This window comes from Oncorhynchus gorbuscha, linkage group LG26 (assembly GCF_021184085.1).
Source record: "Oncorhynchus gorbuscha isolate QuinsamMale2020 ecotype Even-year linkage group LG26, OgorEven_v1.0, whole genome shotgun sequence".
NCBI lineage: Eukaryota > Metazoa > Chordata > Actinopteri > Salmoniformes > Salmonidae > Oncorhynchus > Oncorhynchus gorbuscha.
In genome coordinates this window covers 32038256-32057816 of record NC_060198.1, presented here as the reverse complement: position 1 = coordinate 32057816, position 19561 = coordinate 32038256, and the positions used below count along the sequence as shown (strand labels likewise).

The following is a 19561-nucleotide window of genomic DNA, read 5'->3' as shown; positions in this document are numbered from 1 at the left end:
GAGACTGCTGCTACTCACTATTTATCATCTTTGCATAGTCACTTTCCCCTACCTACATGTACAAATTACCTCGACTAACCTGTACCCCCACACATTTATTCAGTACCCTTGCCTCCTGTATATAGCCTCTTTATTGTTATGTTTATTCTACTGTGTTACTTCTTTATTTTTACTATTTGATTTAGTAAATATTTTCTTGAACTGCACTGTTGGTTAAGAGCTTGTAAGTAAGCATTTCACGATAAGGTCTACATCTACCCTACCATTCAAAAGTTTGGGGTCACTTAGAAATGTCCTTGTTTTTAAAAAAGAAAATCACATTTTTTGTCCATTAAAAATACATCAAATTGATCAGAAATACAGTGTAGACATTGTTAATGTTGTAAATTACTATTGTATCTGGAAACAGCAGATTTTTTAAATGGAATACTGCATTTATTTTCAGCAAACTTAACATGTGCAAATATTTGTATGAACATAAGATTCAACAACTGAGACATAAACTGAACAAGTTCCACAGACATGTGACTAACATAAATGGAAGGGGGGGGTGACTAACATAAATGGAAGGGGGGGGGGGGTTCAAATCTAAGTAACAGTCAGTTTCTGGTGTGGCCACCAGCTACATTAAGTACTACAGTGCATCTCCTCCTCATGAACTGCACCAGATTTGCCAGTTCTTGCTGTGAGATGTTGCCCCACTCTTCCACCAAGGCACCTGAAAGTTCCCAGACATTTCTAGGGGGAATGGCCCTAGCTCTCATCCTCCGATCCAACAGGTCCCAGACGTGCTCAATGGGATTGAGACCCGGGCTCTTCGCTGGCTATGGCAGAACACTGACATTCCTGTCTTGCAGGAAATCACGCACATAACGAGTAGTATGGCTGGTGGAATTGTCATGCTTAGAGGGTCATGTCAGGATGAGCCTGCATGAAGGGTACCACATGAGGGAGGAGGATGTCTTGCCTGTAACGCACAGCGTTGATATTGCCTGCAATTAGAACGAGCTCAGTCCGATGATGCTGTGACACACCGTCTCAGACCATGATGGACCCTCCACCTCCAAATCAATCCTGCTCCAGAGTACAGGCCTCGTGTAACGTTCATTCCTTCGACGATAAACGCAAATCCGATCATCACCTCTGATGAGCCAAAAACGCAACTCGTCAGTGAAGAGCACTTTTTGCCAATCATGTCTTGTCCAGCGACTGGGTTTGTGCCCATAGGCGACGTTGCCGGTGATGTCTGGTGAGGACCTGCCTTACAACAGGCCTACAAGCCCTCAGTCCAGCCTCTCTCAGCCTATTGCGGACAGTCTGAGCACTGATGGAGGGATTGCGCGTTCCTGGTGTAACTCGGGCAGTTGTTGTTGCCATCCTGTACCTGTCCCGCAGGTGTGATGTTCGGATGTACCGATCCTGTGCAGGTGTTGTTACATGTGTTCTGCCACTGCGAGGACGATCAGCTATCCGTCCTGTCTCCCTGTAGGTCTTAGGCGTCTCAAGGTACTGACATTGCAATTTATTGCCCTGGCCACATCTGCAGTCATCATCCCTCCTTGCAGCATGCCTAAGGCACGTTCATGCAGATGAGCAGGGACCCTGGGCATCTTTCCTTTGGTGTTTTTCAGAGTCAGTAGAAAGGCATATTTAGTGTCCTACGTTTTCATCTGTGACCTTAATTTCCTACCGTCTGTAAGCTGTTAGTGTCATTAACGACCGTTCCACAGGTGCATGTTCATTAATTGTTTATGGTTCATTGAACAAGCATGGGAAACAGTGTTTACACCCTTTACAATGAATATCTGTGTAGTTATTTGGATTTTTACGAATTATCTTTGAAAGACAGGGTCCTGAAAAAGGGCCGTTTCTTTTTTTGCTGAGTTTACATAGGCGTACAGAGGCCCATTATCAGCAAACATCTCTGCTCTGTTCCAATGGCACGTTGTGTTAGCTAATCCAAGTGCATCATTTTAAACGGTTAATTGATCATTAGAAAACCATTTTGCAATTATGTTAGCACAGCTGAAAACGGTTGTCCTGGTGAAAGAAGCAATAAAACTGTCCTTCTTTAGACTAGTTGAGTATCTGAAGCATCAGCATTTATAGGTTAGATTACAGGCTCAAAATGGCCAGAAACAAATAACTTTATTCTGGAACTCGTCAGTCTATTCTTGTTCTGAGAAATTAAGGCTATTCCATGCGAGAAATTGCCAAGAACCTGAAAATCTCATACAACGCGCTCTGGATAAGAGCGTCTGCTAAATGACTTAAATGTAAATGTAAATGTACTACCCCCTTCACAGAACAGCGCAAACTGACTCTAACCAGAATAGAGTGGGAGGCCCTGGTGCACAACTGAGCAAGAGGACAAGTACATTAGAGTCTGGTTAGAGAAACAGATGCCTCACAAGTCCTCAACTGGCAGCTTCATTCAATTAGTACCCGCAAAACACCAGTCTTAACGTCAACAGTGAAGACGCGACTCCGGGATGCTGGCCTTCTAGGCAGAGTTGCAACGAAAAAGCCATATCTCAGACTAGCCAAAAAATATATAAGATTAAGATGGGTAAAAAAAAACACAGACACTGGGCAGAGGAAGATTGGAAAAAGGTGATGGACAGACAAATCTAAGTTTGAGGTGTTTGGATCACAAAGAAGAACATTTGTGAGATGCAGAAAAAAATGAAAAGATTCTGGAGAAGAACTTGACGCCATCTGTTGAGCATGGTGGTGGCAATGTGATGGTCTGGGGGTGCCACCCTGTGGACGGCGCTTAATTGGAGCCAATTTCCTCACACAACAGGACAATGACCCAAAGCACAGCTCCAAACTATGCAATAACTATTTAGGGAAGAAGCAGTCAGTTGGTATTTTGTCTATAAGGAGTGGCCAGCAGTCACCGGATCTCAACCCTATTGAGCTGTTGTGGGTGCAGCTTGGCCATATGGTACTGTAGGAAGTGCCCATCAAGCCAATTCAATTTGTGGGAGATGCTTCAGGAAGCATGGGGTGAAATCTCTTCAGATTATCTCAACAAACAGATTACCTCAACTAGAATGCCAAACGTCTGCAAAGCGGTAATTGCTGCAAATGGAGGATTTTTTAATGAAAGCCGTTTGAAGGACACAATTATTATTTCAATTAAAAATAATTATTTGTAACTTTGTCAACGTCTTGACTATTTTTCCTATTAATTTTGCAACTCATTTCATGTATGTTTTCATGGAAAACAGATACATGCATAAGTGACCCCAAACTTTTGAACGGTAGTGTATTTCTTGAACTGCAATGTTGGTTAAGGGCTTGTAAGTAAGCATCTCACAATAAGGTCTACAACTGTTGTATTCGACGCAAATACGATTTGATTTGAGCTATCCCACAAGCCTACTGTAGTACAGCTGGTTCAAGGGGAGTGGCCAAAAGTGTCTTTCGGTGTTCTCGTCTTGCAGCTGACTTCTCGATCTGTGCGCTTCACGGGAATGCGTAGGAGTAGGGGAAACACGCTTTAGGAAATCATAAGAGTGGACTTCGGTTCAACCTGCATTGGATTTTCTAACTACACGTTTTAGGGACGCAACTAAATGGTAAGAAACCTGTAGTTTGACAAATGTGCAATACAATTTACAAATACCCGGGTTTATTCCAGCATTGGCGGATAAAGCATACTATATCAGTATTATAGGAAGTGGGCTTTATGCCTCTGGTTTACAATTGTTTACAGTACACAGTAGGCTATATTCCACCATCTCCGTGAGCAATCAGGTCGATGACGAAGTGATTAATGTATTGGTGAGAATATATATTTGAAAATGTAGGAACATTGGATAAATTAAATCCGGATTTTCGTGTCATGTTATCGTTAAATGTTCGTCTTTACTGATATTCATGTGCAATACCCGGAAGGCCTTACTAGAAAATATTGGATCATATCGCGAGTTCTCAGAACATGGTAATAATGCTGAACAATTACATGGTAACAAATCTATTTGATCCAGATGTGATTACTTGCTACAATAAGGCTTACATTGTATTTGAGTATATTTTTGTCGTTGATATTAACAAAAACCCACCTATAAAGTATAAAACGCATGTCCTTAATTGTTATCTGGATTTGTTACTATGTAATTGATTACAGGGAAATACTTTTCTCTTACTTCCTCCCTGTGACAGGTGTAGTGACTCAGCCTGGTCCATAATGTTTCGAAGTGGCCGCTCCAAGAGTACCAGGACAGGGTCATCCACAGGCCAGCGTGAGCCTCCTCAAGGACCAGGCGTCCATGTCTATCTGTTTTGGACCAAGGGAGGGGAGCGCTATCTGACCCACACAGAGGGCAAAGTGACAGCCGAGGAGCTTTCAATCTCTGCAGCACAGACTGTGGGTAAGAACAAGTGCCATTTATTGTTTTAATGAAACAGAAACAATATTTTGATTGAGCAATAATTTAGGGCATTCAGGTTAGCTGTGGGGTGTTCTGTTGTTGGAGGACATTGGCAGCCTGGCACGCAAGGGTGTGTTTGAGTTGATGACTCCAGGCATCTGGGTTTTACAGTGCATTCGGAAAGTATTCAGACCCCTTCCCTATTTCCACATTTTGTTACGTTACAGCCTTATTCTAAAATGGATTAAATTGTTTATTTTCTTCATAAATCTACACACACTACCCCATAATGATTAAGCAAAAACAGGTTTTTAGAAATGCTTGTAAATGTATAAAAAAACAACTGAAATATCACATTTACATAAGTATTCAGACCCTTTACTCAGTACGGTGTTGAAGCACCTTTGGCAGCAATTACAGCCTCGGTCTTCTTGGGTATGATGCTACAAGCATGGCACACCAGTATCGGGGGAGTTTCTCCCATTCTTCTCTGTAGATCCTCTCAAGCTCTGTCAGGTTGGATGGGGAGCGTCGCTCAACAGCTATTTTCAAGTCTCTCCAGAGATGTTCAATCGGGACATTCAGAGACTTACATTTACATTTACATTTAAGTCATTTAGCAGACGCTCTTATCCAGAGCGACTTACAAATTGGTGCAATCACCTTATGACATCCAGTGGGACAGTCACTTAACAATAGTGCATCTAAAACTTAGGGGGGGTGGGGTGAGAGGGATTACTTAACCTATCCTAGGTATTCCTTAAAGAGGTGGGGTTTCAGGTGTCTCCGGAAGGTGGTGATTGACTCCGCTGTCCTGGCGTCGTGAGGGAGTTTGTTCCACCATTGGGGGCCAGGGCAGCGAACAGTTTTGACTGGGCTGAGCGGGAGCTGTACTTCCTCAGTGGTAGGGAGGCGAGCAGGCCAGAGGTGGATGAACGCAGTGCCCTTGTTTGGGTGTAGGGCCTGATCAGAGCCTGGAGGTACTGAGGTGCCGTTCCCCTCACAGCTCCGTAGGCAAGCACCATGGTCTTGTAGCGGATGCGAGCTTCAACTGGAAGCCAGTGGAGAGAACGGAGGAGCGGGGTGACGTGAGAGAACTTGGGAAGGTTGAACACCAGACGGGCTGCGGCGTTCTGGATGAGTTGAAGGGTTTAATGGCACAGGCAGGGAGCCCAGCCAACAGCGAGTTGCAGTAATCCAGACGGGAGATGACAAGTGCCTGGATTAGGACCTGCGCCGCTTCCTGTGTGAGGCAGGGTCGTACTCTGCGGATGTTGTAGAGCATGAACCTACAGGAACGGGCCACCGCCTTGATGTTAGTTGAGAACGACAGGGTGTTGTCCAGGATCACGCCAAGGTTCTTGGCGCTCTGGGAGGAGGACACAATGGAGTTGTCAACCGTGATGGCGAGATCATGGAACGGGCAGTCCTTCCCGGGAGGAAGAGCAGCTCCGTCTTGCCGAGGTTCAGCTTGAGGTGGTGATCCGTCATCCACACTGATATGTCTGCCAGACATGCAGAGATGCGATTCGCCACCTGGTCATCAGAAGGAGGAAAGGAGAAGATTAATTGTGTGTCGTCTGCATAGCAATGATAAGAGAGACCATGTGAGGTTATGACAGAGCCAAGTGACTTGGTGTATAGCGAGAATAGGAGAGGGCCAAGAACAGAGCCCTGGGGGACACCAGTGGTGAGAGCGCGTGGTGAGGAGACAGATTCTCGCCACGCCACCTGGTAGGAGCGACCTGTCAGGTAGGACGCAATCCAAGCGTGGGCCGCGCCGGAGATGCCCAACTCGGAGAGGGTGGAGAGGAGGATCTGATGGTTCACAGTATCGAAGGCAGCCGATAGATCTAGAAGGATGAGAGCAGAGGAGAGAGAGTTAGCTTTAGCAGTGCGGAGCGCTCCGTGATACAGAGGAGAGCAGTCTCAGTTGAGTGACTAGTCTTGAAACCTGACTGATTTGGATCAAGAAGGTCATTCAGAGAGAGATAGCGGGAGAGCTGGCCAAGGACGGCACGTTCAAGAGTTTTGGAGAGAAAAGAAAGAAGGGATACTGGTCTGTAATTGTTGACATCGGAGGGATCGAGTGTAGGTTTTTTCAGAAGGGGTGCAACTCTCGCTCTCTTGAAGACGGAAGGGACGTAGCCAACGGTCAGGGATGAGTTGATGAGCGAGGTGAGGTAAGGGAGAAGGTCTCCGGAAATGGTCTGGAGAAGAGAGGAGGGGATAGGGTCGAGCGGGCAGGTTGTTGGGCGGCCGGCCGTCACAAGACGCGAGATTTCATCTGGAGAGAGAGGGGAGAAAGAGGTCAGAGCACAGGGTAGGGCAGTGTGAGCAGAACCAGCGGTGTCGTTTGACTTAGCAAACGAGGATCGGATGTCGTCGACCTTCTTTTCAAAATGGTTGACGAAGTCATCTGCAGAGAGGGAGGAGGGGGGAGGGGGCGGAGGATTCAGGAGGGAGGAGAAGGTGGCAAAGAGCTTCCTAGGGTTGGAGGCAGAAGCTTGGAATTTAGCGTGGTAGAAAGTGGCTTTAGCAGCAGAGACAGAGGAGGAAAATGTAGAGAGGAGGGAGTGAAAGGATGCCAGGTCCGCAGGGAGGCGAGTTTTCCTCCATTTCCGCTCGGCTGCCCGGAGCCCTGTTCTGTGAGCTCGCAATGAGTCATCGAGCCACGGAGCGGGAGGGGAGGACCGAGCCGGCCTGGAGGATAGGGGACATAGAGAGTCAAGGGATGCAGAGAGGGAGGAGAGGAGGGTTGAGGAGGCAGAATCAGGAGATAGGTGGGAGAAGGTTTGAGCGGAGGGAAGAGATGATAGGATGGAAGAGGAGAGAGTAGCGGGGGAGAGAGAGCGAAGGTTGGGACGGCGCGATACCATCCGAGTAGGGGCAGTGTGGGAGGTGTTGGATGAGAGCGAGAGGGAAAAGGATACAAGGCAGTGGTCTGAGACTTGGAGGGGAGTTGCAATGAGGTTAGTGGAAGAACAGCATCTAGTAAAGATGAGGTCGAGCGTATTGCCTGCCTTGTGAGTAGGGGGAAGGTGAGAGGGTGAGGTCAAAAGAGGAGAGGAGTGGAAAGAAGGAGGCAGAGAGGAAAGAGTCAAAGGTAGACGTGGGGAGGTTAAAGTCGCCCAGAACTGTGAGAGGTGAGCCGTCCTCAGGAAAGGAGCTTATCAAGGCATCAAGCTCATTGATGAACTCTCCGAGGGAACCTGGAGGGCGATAAATGATAAGGATGTTAAGCTTGAAAGGGCTAGTAACTGTGACAGCATGGAATTCAAAGGAGGCGATAGACAGATGGGTAAGGGGGAGAAAGAGAGAATGACCACTTGGGAGAGATGAGGATCCCGGTGCCACCACCCCGCTGACCAGACGCTCTCGGGGTGTGCGAGAACACGTGGGCGGACGAAGAGAGAGCAGTAGGAGTAGCAGTGTTGTCTGTGGTGATCCATGTTTCCGTCAGGGCCAAGAAGTCGAGGGACTGGAGGGAGGCATGGGCTGAGATGAACTCTGCCTTGTTGACCGCAGATTGGCAGTTCCAGAGGCTACCGGAGACCTGGAAGTTACTCTTGCATTGTCTTGGCTGTGTGCTTAGTCGTTGTCCTGTTGGAAGGTGAACCTTTGCCCCAGTCTGAGGTCCTGAGTGCTCTGGAGCAGGTTTTCATCAACAATGTACTTTGCTCCGTTCATCTTTCCTTTGATCCTGACTAGTCTCCCAGTCCCTACTGCTGAAGAACATCCCTACAGCATAATGCTGCCACCACCATGCTTCACCGTAGGGAGGGTGCCAGGTTTCTTCCAAACGCGATGCTTGGCATTCAGGCCAAAGAGTTCAATCTTGGTTTCATCAGACCAGAGGATCTGGTTTCTCATTGTCTGAGAGTCTTTAGGTGTCTTTTGGCAAACTCCAAGCAGGATTTCATGTGCCTTCTACTGAGGAGTGGCTTCCATCTGGCCACTCTACCACAAAGGCCTGATTGATGGATTGCTGCAGAGAGAGTTGTCCTTCTGGAAGTTTCTCCCATCTCCACAGAGGAACTCTAGAGCTCTGTCAGAGTGACCATCGGGTTCTTGGTCACCTCCCTGACCAATGCCCTACTCCCCCGATTTCTCAGATTGGCTGGGCAGCCAGCTCGAGGAAGAGTCCTAGAGTCCTGTTTCCAAACTTCTTCCATTTAAGAATGATGGAGGCCACTGTGTTCTTGGGAACCTTCAAAGCTGCAGAAATGTTTTGGTACCCTTCCCCAGATCTGTGCCTTGACACAATCCTGTCTCAGAGCTCTATGTACAATTCCTTTGACCTCATGGCTTGGTTTTTTGCTCTGACGTGCACTGTCAACTGTGCAACCTTGTATAGGCAGGTGTGTGCATTTCCAAATCATGTCCAATCAATTGAATTTACCACAGGTGGACTCTAATCAAGTTGTATAAAATTGATCAAAGATGATCAATGGAAACAGGATGCACCTGAGCTCAATTTCGAGTCTCATAGCAAATGGTCTGAATTCTTATGTAAATAAGGTATTCGTTTTTTTTTCTTTTTACATTTGCAAAAAGGTTTAAAAAACTATTTTCACTTTGTCATTATGGGGTTTTGTGTGTAGATTGATGACATTTTTTAAATTTAATCCACTTTAGAATAAAGCTGTACCGTAACAAAATGTGGAAAAAGTGAAGGGGTCTGTGTACTTTCCGAATGCACTGTATGTCATTGAAAGGGTGTATCCAAGGTGTACTTAACCTATATATCTGTCCCCCTAGGAATCACTCCACTGTGCCATGTCCTGTTTTCCCTGTATGACCCTGAATCCCACTGTTGGTACAGTCCCAACCATTTCTTCAACCCAGAAGAGCAGACAAGCCTGACACTCCATTATCGCATGAGGTTAGTGTGTGTGTGGGTGTTTAAAAAAGGCCACCCCGTCCCCTCCTTTCTACCTAGATTTCCATCACACTCCCTTCATTTTCCCTTGAGTCCCGTTAGTTTGGCTGTTCAGCCTACCTTAGTTAGCCCTGCCGTTCCCAACCAATCAGAGCTCTTAGAAAGGCGCAACTGGACACTGCACCCACTCAGGTCAGAGTGTTATCTTTGTCCGAAGAAAGAAGACGCACATTTCTGAGGTCAATTTTTTTATTGTGGACAGCAACAAGAATACCTGAATGTGGTGCGTGCATCAAAATAATCACAAATCATTCTGAGTAACACGAGTACTATTCCACCAAGATTCACTCCCAGTCAAGATTCATGTTGTATGACCAGAAGTGTGTGAAGAGAGAGGAAAAGGAAATTAAAACCCTGAAAAGAGAAGCATCGTCATTGTTCTGACCGGACATCCTGTGGAGAGTCAGAACCCAGAGAAGCATCAGCATTCTGTGATGGATGTAGTCTATCACAGTGCCATCCGTTTTATCACCAAAGCCCCATATACTACCCACCACTGCGAACATGTATGCTCTATATGTATATGTATGCTGTATGCTCTCGTTGGCTGGCCCTCACTACATATCCATCGCCAAACCCACTGGCGCAAGGTCATCTATAAGTCTTTGCTAGGTAAAGCCCCGCCTTATCTCAGCTCACTGGTCACCATAGCAACACCCACCCATAGCACGCACTCCAGCGGGTATATTGCACTGGTCATCCCCAAAGCCAACACTTACTTTGGCCGCCTTTCCTTCCAGTTCCCTGCTGCCAATGACTGGAACGAATTGCAAAAATCTCTGAAGCTGGAGTCTTATATCTCCCTCTCTAACTTTAAGCATCAGCTTACTGATCACTGCACCTGTACACAGCCAATCTGTAAATAGCACACCCGACTACCTCAAAATTATTCTGACCGGACATCCTGTGGAAGGTCAGAACCCAGAGAAGCATCAGCATTGTTCTGAGCGGACATCCTTTGGAGCATCAGAACCCAGAGAAGCATCAGCATTGTTCTGAGCGGACATCCTGCGGAGCATCAGAACCCAAAGAAGCATCAGCATTGTTCTGAGCGGACATCCTGCGGAGCATCAGAACCCAGAGAAGCATCAGCATTGTTCTGAGCGGACGGAGCATCAGAACCCAGAGAAGCATCAGCATTGTTCTGAGCGGACATCCTGCGGAGCATCAGAACCCAGAGAAGCATCAGCATTGTTCTGAGCGGACATCCTGCGGAGCATCAGAACCCAGAGAAGCATCAGCATTGTTCTGAGCGGACATCCTGCGGAGCATCAGAACCCAGAGAAGCATCAGCATTGTTCTGAGAGGACATCCTGCGGAGCATCAGAACCCAGAGAAGCATCAGCATTGTTCTGAGCGGACATCCTGCGGAGCATCAGAACCCAGAGAAGCATCAGCATTGTTCTGAGCGGACATCCTGCGGAGCATCAGAACCCAGAGAAGCATCAGCATTGTTCTGAGCGGACATCCTGCGAGCATCAGAACCCAGAGAAGCATCAGCATTGTTCTGAGCGGACATCCTGCGGAGCATCAGAACCCAGAGAAGCATCAGCATTGTTCTGAGCGGACATCCTGCGGAGCATCAGAACCCAGAGAAGCATCAGCATTGTTCTGAGCGGACATCCTGCGGAGCATCAGAACCCAGAGAAGCATCAGCATTGTTCTGAGCGGACATCCTGCGGAGCATCAGAACCCAGAGAAGCATCAGCATCGTTCTGAGCGGACTTCCTGTGGGGCATCAGAACCCAGAGAAGCATCAGCATTGTTCTGTACCGACACCCTGTGGAAGGTCAGAACCCAAATCCCAGTCAGCATAATTGTACTAGCAGGTGAGGGCATTCACAGCTGACTGCTCAGAAGGGCGAGGGCATACCAGCCAACTGTTTTTATAGTGTGTGTCAAATCAAATTTTATTTGTCACATACATATGGTTAGCAGATGTTAATGCGAGTGTAGCAAAATGCTTCTAGGTCCGACAGTGCAGTAATAACCAACGAGTAATCTAACCTAACACAATGTGTGTGTGGTGTGTGTGTGTGTGAGAGAGAGATTATGCACTGTATGCTTTTATGTACAGGCATATTTATATAGGGAATTTTCTCTTTCTGTTCCCAGGTTTTACTTTCGGAATTGGCATGGGTTGAGTGAGAAGGAGCCGTCAGTGTCGCGACATGCCCCACGGTCAGGGACAGAGCACGAGGGCTCACCTCTACTAGAAATGACCTCCCTGGAATACCTCTTCTGCCAGGTGAGTTTCAGAAAGAGGTGTGTTTTTATCCAAAATGTGTTTGTATTCATATATTCCTGTGGAAGTGTGCATTAACATAATATTCCTGTGGAAGTGTGCATTAACATAATATTCCTGTGTCACACAGACATTTTCATATTGTGAAAAAACTCATTTCCCTTTTGTTTCTCTTAGGCAAAGTTTGATTTTGTGAATGACATCACGCCGATGGAGGATGCTCAAGGAAAAGAAGAGTTGAGTCGCTTTAAGAATGAGAGTCTGGGGATGGCTGTGCTGCACCTCTCTCACCAGGCCCTGTGCTCAGGCTGCACGCTACAGGAAGTGGCCAAGTCTGTCAGGTAAGCCATGAGTCAGAGGGGATGGGTGCATTGTTTAGGAAGGGCTTTGACAAGGTTTCAGACATTACTATAGTCTGAGGCTGTGTTGAAAATGGCACCTTATTCACTCACTATCAAAACTAGTGCATTATAGAGGGAAACTAGTGCCTTTACAAACGCAGCCGTAATGTTTTGATTGACTTCCATATTCCCCTTGCCATACTGTAGCTTCCTGCGCTGCATTCCGAGATCCTTCTCCAAACATATAGCGAGGGACAACTTCCTGACCAAGATCCGTATCCGGCGTGTGTTTGCTGACTTCGTGAGGACCTTCCAGGAGCACACTGTGGACTTAGGACGCCTGGGCTCCCAGGAGGTCATGTATAAATACCTGTCTACTCTGGAGCACCTAGCCCCCCGCTTCGGTACCGAGACCTTCCTCGCGGCCCAACTGGAGCTGAGGAAGGACGGGGGCGACGGGAGCGGCTCCTACCTCAACACCAGCCACGCCCACGGGGCCTCTGACCCTGAGAACTTTGGCCCTCAGATCATGCATGAGGTCATGGTGTCTGGTACCAAGGGGATTCAGTGGAGGAAGATCACAGTGCAGAAGGTATTTCTGTCCCATTGGATGTTTATCAGGCTCTTTGACTGCTAGTTAGAACTGTGAGTTGCCTTTGTGTGTTTCGCGTAGTGTGCCTTCTGTGGGATGCTCTGTAAGTTGTGTCTATCCATTCTAGGCCCAGGCCAACAGTTACTTTGGGAACGATTACTTAGGGAATCGGAAAAGTGTGAAGCAATCACCCCTCCAGCAAGAACCTAAATCCTCTGACACATGGACGTCTTTCTGCGACTTCCCGGAAATCTCCCACATCACCATCACTGGAGCCAACGTCAGCATCATTAAACAGGACAACTTCTCTATGGTTCGAGCACCTGCCTCTCAACTGCTTTCTGTTGGGCCCCAAACTTATCTTGAGATACACACACGTAGCTCCATGTTTTGTGCAAATCCCCCATTGACAACATTGCATGATTTATGCAAAAACCTAAGTCAAGTGTGCAGATCTCAAGTTAAGTTTGTGTGTGAAGTTGCATCTTACTATATGATGTCTGTACGGACGCGGAGTATCTGACTGAAATGTGTGTAGGTGGTGTTGTCTGAGGATGATATGTTTATGTGTGCAGGAGGTTCAAATGAATTCCAGCCTTGAGGCTCTGTCTTTCGTCTCCCTGCTGGACGGGTACTTCCGGCTTACTGCAGACGCACACCACTACCTGTGTCACGAGGTGGCTCCGCCCAGAGTAGTGCTCAGTGCCACCAATGGTCTCCATGGACCAATGAAGTGAGTAACACACACACACACACACACACACACACACACACACACACACACACACACACACACACACACACACACACACACACACACACACACACACACACACACACACACACACACACACACACACACACACACACTGCCCTGGCTCCCACTACAATTCTGACTGTCTTTTTCAGTGATGACTTTGTGCTGCAGAGACTGAGGAAGGAAGCAGTTGAAGAGGGAGCCTTTCTTGTGCGCTGGAGCGTCCTCGACTACCACCGCATCATATTAGCTGTTCTAAACAAGAGTCAGGTAAACGCGCCTCCGCGCCAAGCCCTGAAGGACGAGGCACATGGAAAATGTAGAGTCTGAAAATGTGAAAAGCAATACAATGTCATTAGTAGTTATATATTTGGATGCATGTGTGTGTCTTTGCTGGCTTCCTATAGAATGGACAAGCTGCAATCCACAAGCAGTTCAGGATCCTGCATAGTGGTTCAGTGTTTTCTCTGGAAGGCTGGGACCGGGAGTTCTGCAGTGTCAAGGAGCTCACCGACAGCCTCAAGACCTTTGTGCTCAAGTCTGGCACGGACAATTTCACTGTGAAGAAATGCTGCCAACCCCGACCTGCAGGTTAGTGTGTTTTTCATAGATGTGCATTGGTGTTGTTCTGCCCCTAACATACCACAGCTCAACATATGTACAGAGATGTTATTCTCTAAGGATGTGTTGTGTGTCCATGTTTTCCTATACTGTATTTAAATGAGTGTTTGTGTGCTGCAGAACTGTCCAACCTCTTGGTGATGAGGCAGGGTGCGGACCAGTGTGTTCAGCCTGACTCTGTGGCCCTCTGTCTGACTCAGCTGAGGTTCCATCAGATCAAAGACAAGGAGATCACCCAGGTGAGAGAGAGGGCATTCTTGCTGCACCCTCGACAACTACTGTGATTATTATTATTTGACCATGCTGGTCATTTATGAACATTTGAACATCTTGGCCATGTTCTGTTGTAATCTCCACCCGGCACAGCCAGAAGAGGACTGGCCACCCCTCATAGCATGGTTCCTCTCTAGGTTTCTCTGTTTGGGGTTTTAGGCTGGGTTTCTGTACAGCACTTTGAGATATCAGCTGATGTACGAAGGGCTATATAAATCCATTTGATTTGATTCTCTTCTATATATCTCTCTGTCAGCGCCCTTCTTTGTGTATGTTTCACCTGGGTTATTTTCAGTAGGACACACCTTTGCAACAGTACCTCCCAGTTTCACTAAATTCCAATACATATTTCCCTACTGAACACTGATGCTCTTCTCTATCTTTGTCCGGTTTGTACCCAAGTACTTCTAAAATGGCTGTATGTCTTGTTGTCCCTGTGCTTAGGAGCAGCATCTGGGCCGTGGGACCAGGACCAACATCTACTCTGGCAGTCTGTTGGTGTGGGGTGGAGTCGAGGAGGAGGATGAGGAGGACAAGTGGAACAACAATCTTACTGATCGCAAAGAGATCCGAGTGGTTCTTAAGATCTTGGACCAGAGCCACAAGGACATAGCGTTAGTGAGTTACCATTAATGTATCATTATCCTCTTACAGGAATTGATTGCGTGATGAGTAACCTTACCTGTGACCTGAACACTGGCTCGGTGTGATAATGCCTGGACTTTAGCTCTGTGCGATAACACCATCCCAGGTTCCAACCCAGTTTGCCTCAATCACACGACGGTTACCTTGTTGGTTCGAAGCTACCGTTTTCACGGTAGACTCTGTTAAATGTGAACCTTTGTTTACAATGTCCTGATAATCCTTCCTCTTTCCTGTCCTCTCGTAGGCGTTCTTCGAAACAGCCAGTCTGATGAGCCAAGTATCTCACAGTCACCTGGTCTTTGTGCACGGAGTGTCTGTCAAAGGATCTGAGAGTAAGTCACCATGGCACTACTCAACCTCACTTCCTCATTCAGCTGTGCAACTTCCTTCTTCAGCACTGACACTTCCCTCCCAGAAGGTTAATTGTATTGGTTGTTTGAATTACTAGGCAACAGGACTGGTGTACAGTACAACCACAAGCCTGACTCCCAGCCAAACTGTAGCCTTTAAATTAGACTCAATACAGTGAAGTGTCGGTCATCTCTAACAGTAAGTGGTGTGATCCTAGATAATAATCCTTGTATTTGACCTGTCTGCAGACATCATGGTGGAGGAGTTTGTGGAGTTTGGGCCTCTGGATGTATTCCTGCGAAGGGAAAGGGCGCTGGTCACCCCTCAGTGGAAATTTACTGTAGCCAAACAGCTGGCCAGTGCCCTGAGCTACCTCGTAAGTCAGCCTGATACCCTCACATCACAACAAACTAAGATTACTCCTCACTCATTGTATGAAACAATTATCTTTTAGGATGTTGATCTCCTGTCCTCTGTGATAGTCCCGTTTCAAACTCTAAATCCTTGTGTCCATAATTAATGTATTGCCAACCCTCATCTCCCACTATTGAGTGTCCTGAATGTACTTTATGTTGTTACCTATACCACCTGGTTACTACAGGAGACTAAACAACTGGTACATGGTAACGTCTGTGCCAAAAACATTCTGGTGGCTCGCCGTGGTCTGGAGGAGGGCACCTTTCCCTTCGTCAAGCTGAGCGACCCAGGCATTGCCCTCAACGTGCTGTCCAGAGAAGGTTAGTTCCTACTTGAACAATAAAACAGTTAGTTCCTACCAGACCACTTCCATGTTGGGCAACACCCACTACATGATACATAGAATCTCTCTACAGTGAGTTATTTTGTCAACCCTCAATTTTAGTCTCTGGTGGTTTTTCTTGGTCTTCATTCTTTTAGATCAGATTGAGTCACAAGAAGCCCTGTGCAAACCACTTCCTGGTTGCTGTGCGGCCCACTTCCTGGTTGTCTTGCACTTGCCATCATATTGACACTTAGCAGGAAGGCTTTAGAGGTTATTTAGTTTGTGTTGTGAGACCATGTGATTCATGAACCTACTGAATGTAGTGGTATTATATAGCCTGGTCTGACTTAGACTGTCTCAATGCCCTACAGAGCGTGTCGAGCGAATCCCATGGATCGCCCCGGAGTGTGTGCCAAGCGGTGCCCCATTCAGCAGCGCTGCCGACCAGTGGAGCTTTGGAGCCACACTGCTGGAGATCTGCAACAATGGAGATTTGCCCATGAGTGGCAGCACGCTCACTGAGGTACCTACAGCCCTATTGTCACTGTCCTTCAATTCTCCTCCCTCTAATCATAACTCATTATCTGCCATCCTCTTACCATGCCTGTGATTCATACTGACCCCTGACCTCTCTCCTGCCAACAGAAAGAGCGTTTCTACGAGACGCGGAGTCGCCTCACCGAGCCCTCGTCGCAGGAACTGGCCAGCTTCATTAGCATGTGTTTGACCTACGAACCCCGGGAGAGGCCGTCCTTCCGCACTGTGCTTCGAGACCTCACTGAACTACAGATCAAGAGTATGTCCTCTCCTTTTATCATTTGAATCACAGTCTGTTTTTCTCCGTTTCCTCTTCTAGCATTTAGATTGACCACAGTTTCGTTATTGATTAGTGTTGCTTTAATGTTGCTCTCCTGATTTCTGATCAGATCCTGACATATCCCCCCTGGAGTCTCTCCCGGACGCTGACCCCAACGTTTTCCTCAAACGCTACTTGAAAAAGATCCGGGACTTAGGAGAGGTGAGTTAATTTCTCCGCAGGACAACATGACTCTTATAAACCCCTCTGTGCTCTTGATCTTCTGTTGTGCTTTGTGATCTACTGGCGTTATGTAAAACATTATTCCCTGGCCTCCCTCTAACTGAGAGAATTCTTTGTGCTCTCTCCCTTTGTCTCCAGGGTCACTTTGGGAAGGTGATTCTCTATGTGTATGACCCAGCCAACGACGGGACAGGGGACTATGTAGCAGTGAAGGCCCTGAAGCATGAGGGAGGCAGCCATCTCCGTGAAGGCTGGATGAAGGAGATTGAGATCCTCAAGTCTCTTTACCACAGCAACATAGTCAAGTACAAGGGCTGCTGCTCTGAGCTGGGTGAGTGGCATGTGATTCAGTCAAGCTCACCTGTCTGTCATCCACCTGCTGTATATGACTGGCAGTCTCATTTTCATACGATGCTTGTTTATTACATTTCTTGCTTGGCTCCTTCCTACAGGTGACATGTTCATGTGTGGGTGGTTTCCAGCATCTGTTCACATTTACATGTGTAGGGTAGCGTCTGTATGTATGAGTGACTGCTGTAAATGCCTGTTTCGTTGTCTCCACAGGAGGGCAGACTGTGCAGCTGATTATGGAGTTCCTTCCTCTGGGCAGCCTCAGAGAGTACCTAGCCAAACACCGCCTGGGCGTGGCTCACAGCCTCCTCTTTGCACAGCAGATCTGCCAGGTGAGATGAGCACTGCACTGGGGGGTAATATAAAGATATATGTAATCTAGATTCCTTCTAGGGTTCTGTTTAGTTCTGTAGCAGGTACACTGTTTAGGTTCAAGTTGAAGATTTGCTATCCAATATTGGAGTATTGTTTTATACAACAATAGATTAAAGTACTCTATTTTCTTCTCTAACTGCTACTCTTTCACCTTGGTCTCCCTCATCTCTCCTCCCGCTCTTTTGGCTTTTTTTCCTTTTTAAGGGGATGGATTACCTGCACTCGAAGCGATACATCCACCGGGACTTGGCTGCCCGGAACGTACTGGTGGAGAATGAGCATCTGGTGAAGATCGGGGACTTTGGCCTTACCAAATACATCCCAGAGGGAGATGTTTACTACCGTGTGCGTGAGAATGGAGACAGTCCTGTGTTCTGGTGAGTCCTGGAGCCATTGAACAATTACTTCCCTTCTGCGCTGCTAATTTAGAGTCCAGATGTGTGCTTTAAAAGGTATCTTACGGTAACCTTTGACTTTATTTTACAGGTATGCAATTGAGTGTCTGAAGGAGAGCAAATTTTCCTTCTCGTCAGACATTTGGTCCTTTGGCGTGACGCTCTATGAGGTCCTGACCCACTGTGAATATCGTCAGAGCCCTCCAGTGGTACGAAAAGACACCCTCTGTCTCCGTCTAAATCCGCATGATCCATTTATCCAAGGCCACCAACCCTTTACATAATTGTGATGCAGTCTGTGCGGTTTGCTGAGTGTATTAATTGTGACGTGTGCGTTTTGTATGTGTGTTTTTTTTAATAGAAGTTCTTTCAGATGATGGGTATAGTGAAGGGTCAGATGACTGTGATGGTGCTGATCAAGCTGCTGGAGAAACACAATAGGTTGCCCTGCCCCCGAGACTGTCCTAGCGAGGTAAAGCATACAGCTAAACACTCTCACACAGTCTTCATTATTTCTGTAAGCCAGATGCACCTAGGGAAACAAACCTGTCTTTGTTTTGAACAGGTCCGCATGTTGATGCAGCATTGTTGGGACTTTGACCCCGCGAGACGGCCATCTTTCAAATCCCTCATCGAGTCCATCGAAGCGATTCGCAAGACATACGAACGGCAACCCAATGTGCGGCTGGCCCAAATTAGCCAATGAGAACCTTACTTTTTCACAGGTCAGCTGGCCTTACTCCTGTATACCTCAACACTTTGCTACATAAGTCTACTCTAGAGTCTACACCACACCCTGCACCACAGTGCCCTCTGTCTGTTCTGAAGGAGTAGACTGCTCTTTGTATTAATAAATAGGAACTCAGGTTTTTAGTCATTCTCATCCATTCATTAATATAGAGTTGAGCCCTTAGTGATGGCACTTGTTTTATTTTGATGTGACAGATATTATTTTTTTAGGTGTGAAATTCCCTGAATGGCAGCTATAGTGCTGTCTCGGGTGGAGAACCGGGTCCATGTTCCATGACTGATCCAATAAAGTTCTACATTTTAGCCCGAGTTGGAGGATCCCATTCATATGAAATATTTACTATCCAGAAGAGGAGAGGAGCTGTCGTTCCACATGATTTGTCACTCATAATGTTCACATGATTAATATAACACTTCAATTGAGGCATGTATATTACCAACCGTTTCTCTTTATTTCTGTATTGGTGTAAATATAAAACATTTACTGATTTTATTGTATCATATCATGTTTTTCCCTATGTTTGTATGTATTAAATGTTTGAGTGGGCGAATGTTGAAAATGAAGCATTTGTATCCCTTGACGGTGTTTTAATAAATTTGACCAAAGCCCCAAAAAATCCAGGTTGTGAATTGTTAGTTCATCATTTGTAACACTTTAACCGAATGTAAATGATCAATTGTGTATTTATTTAAAAAAGGAGAGTTGAGTGCAAAGCACTTCTGTTTGCCAACTTGAGCAAACTTTCTACTCAGATGTGGT

The 19561-nt window shown here is 46.7% G+C and overlaps 1 protein-coding gene across 3 annotated transcripts; it reads left to right on the top strand.

Moving 5' to 3' along the window:
• Positions 1 to 3432: 3432 nt before the first annotated feature.
• Positions 3433 to 19418, top strand: LOC124015684 (non-receptor tyrosine-protein kinase TYK2-like). Of its 3 annotated transcripts, none has more exons than XM_046331086.1 (25): positions 3433 to 3587; positions 4174 to 4382; positions 9144 to 9267; positions 11440 to 11572; positions 11747 to 11910; positions 12118 to 12502; positions 12630 to 12815; positions 13078 to 13235; positions 13412 to 13529; positions 13667 to 13850; positions 14001 to 14119; positions 14598 to 14771; positions 15043 to 15130; positions 15398 to 15525; positions 15751 to 15886; positions 16263 to 16414; positions 16537 to 16687; positions 16818 to 16909; positions 17069 to 17261; positions 17495 to 17613; positions 17861 to 18033; positions 18143 to 18260; positions 18413 to 18523; positions 18617 to 18776; positions 19106 to 19418. In XM_046331086.1, exons 2-24 carry the CDS (start codon positions 4199 to 4201, stop codon positions 18755 to 18757), a joined length of 3531 nt encoding a protein of 1176 aa, XP_046187042.1. In that variant the 5' UTR covers positions 3433 to 3587; positions 4174 to 4198; the 3' UTR covers positions 18758 to 18776; positions 19106 to 19418. The 3 variants fall into 3 exon arrangements, with proteins under 3 accessions (XP_046187042.1, XP_046187041.1, XP_046187040.1); XM_046331085.1 differs by having other exon boundaries at positions 19012 to 19418; XM_046331084.1 differs by having other exon boundaries at positions 18617 to 19418.
• Positions 19419 to 19561: the final 143 nt, after the last annotated feature.

What these genes read in the sequence shown, in the direction of transcription:
- LOC124015684 (XM_046331086.1), top strand. Translation starts at nt 4,199, where the DNA reads ATGTTTCGAAGTGGCCGCTCCAAGAGTACCAGGACAGGGTCATCCACA. An exon ending in TGGAATACCTCTTCTGCCAG is followed by an intron (nt 11,573 to 11,746) that starts GTGAGTTTCAGA and finishes TGTTTCTCTTAG; the next exon opens with GCAAAGTTTGATTTTGTGAA. An exon ending in CAACGTGCTGTCCAGAGAAG is followed by an intron (nt 15,887 to 16,262) that starts GTTAGTTCCTAC and finishes AATGCCCTACAG; the next exon opens with AGCGTGTCGAGCGAATCCCA.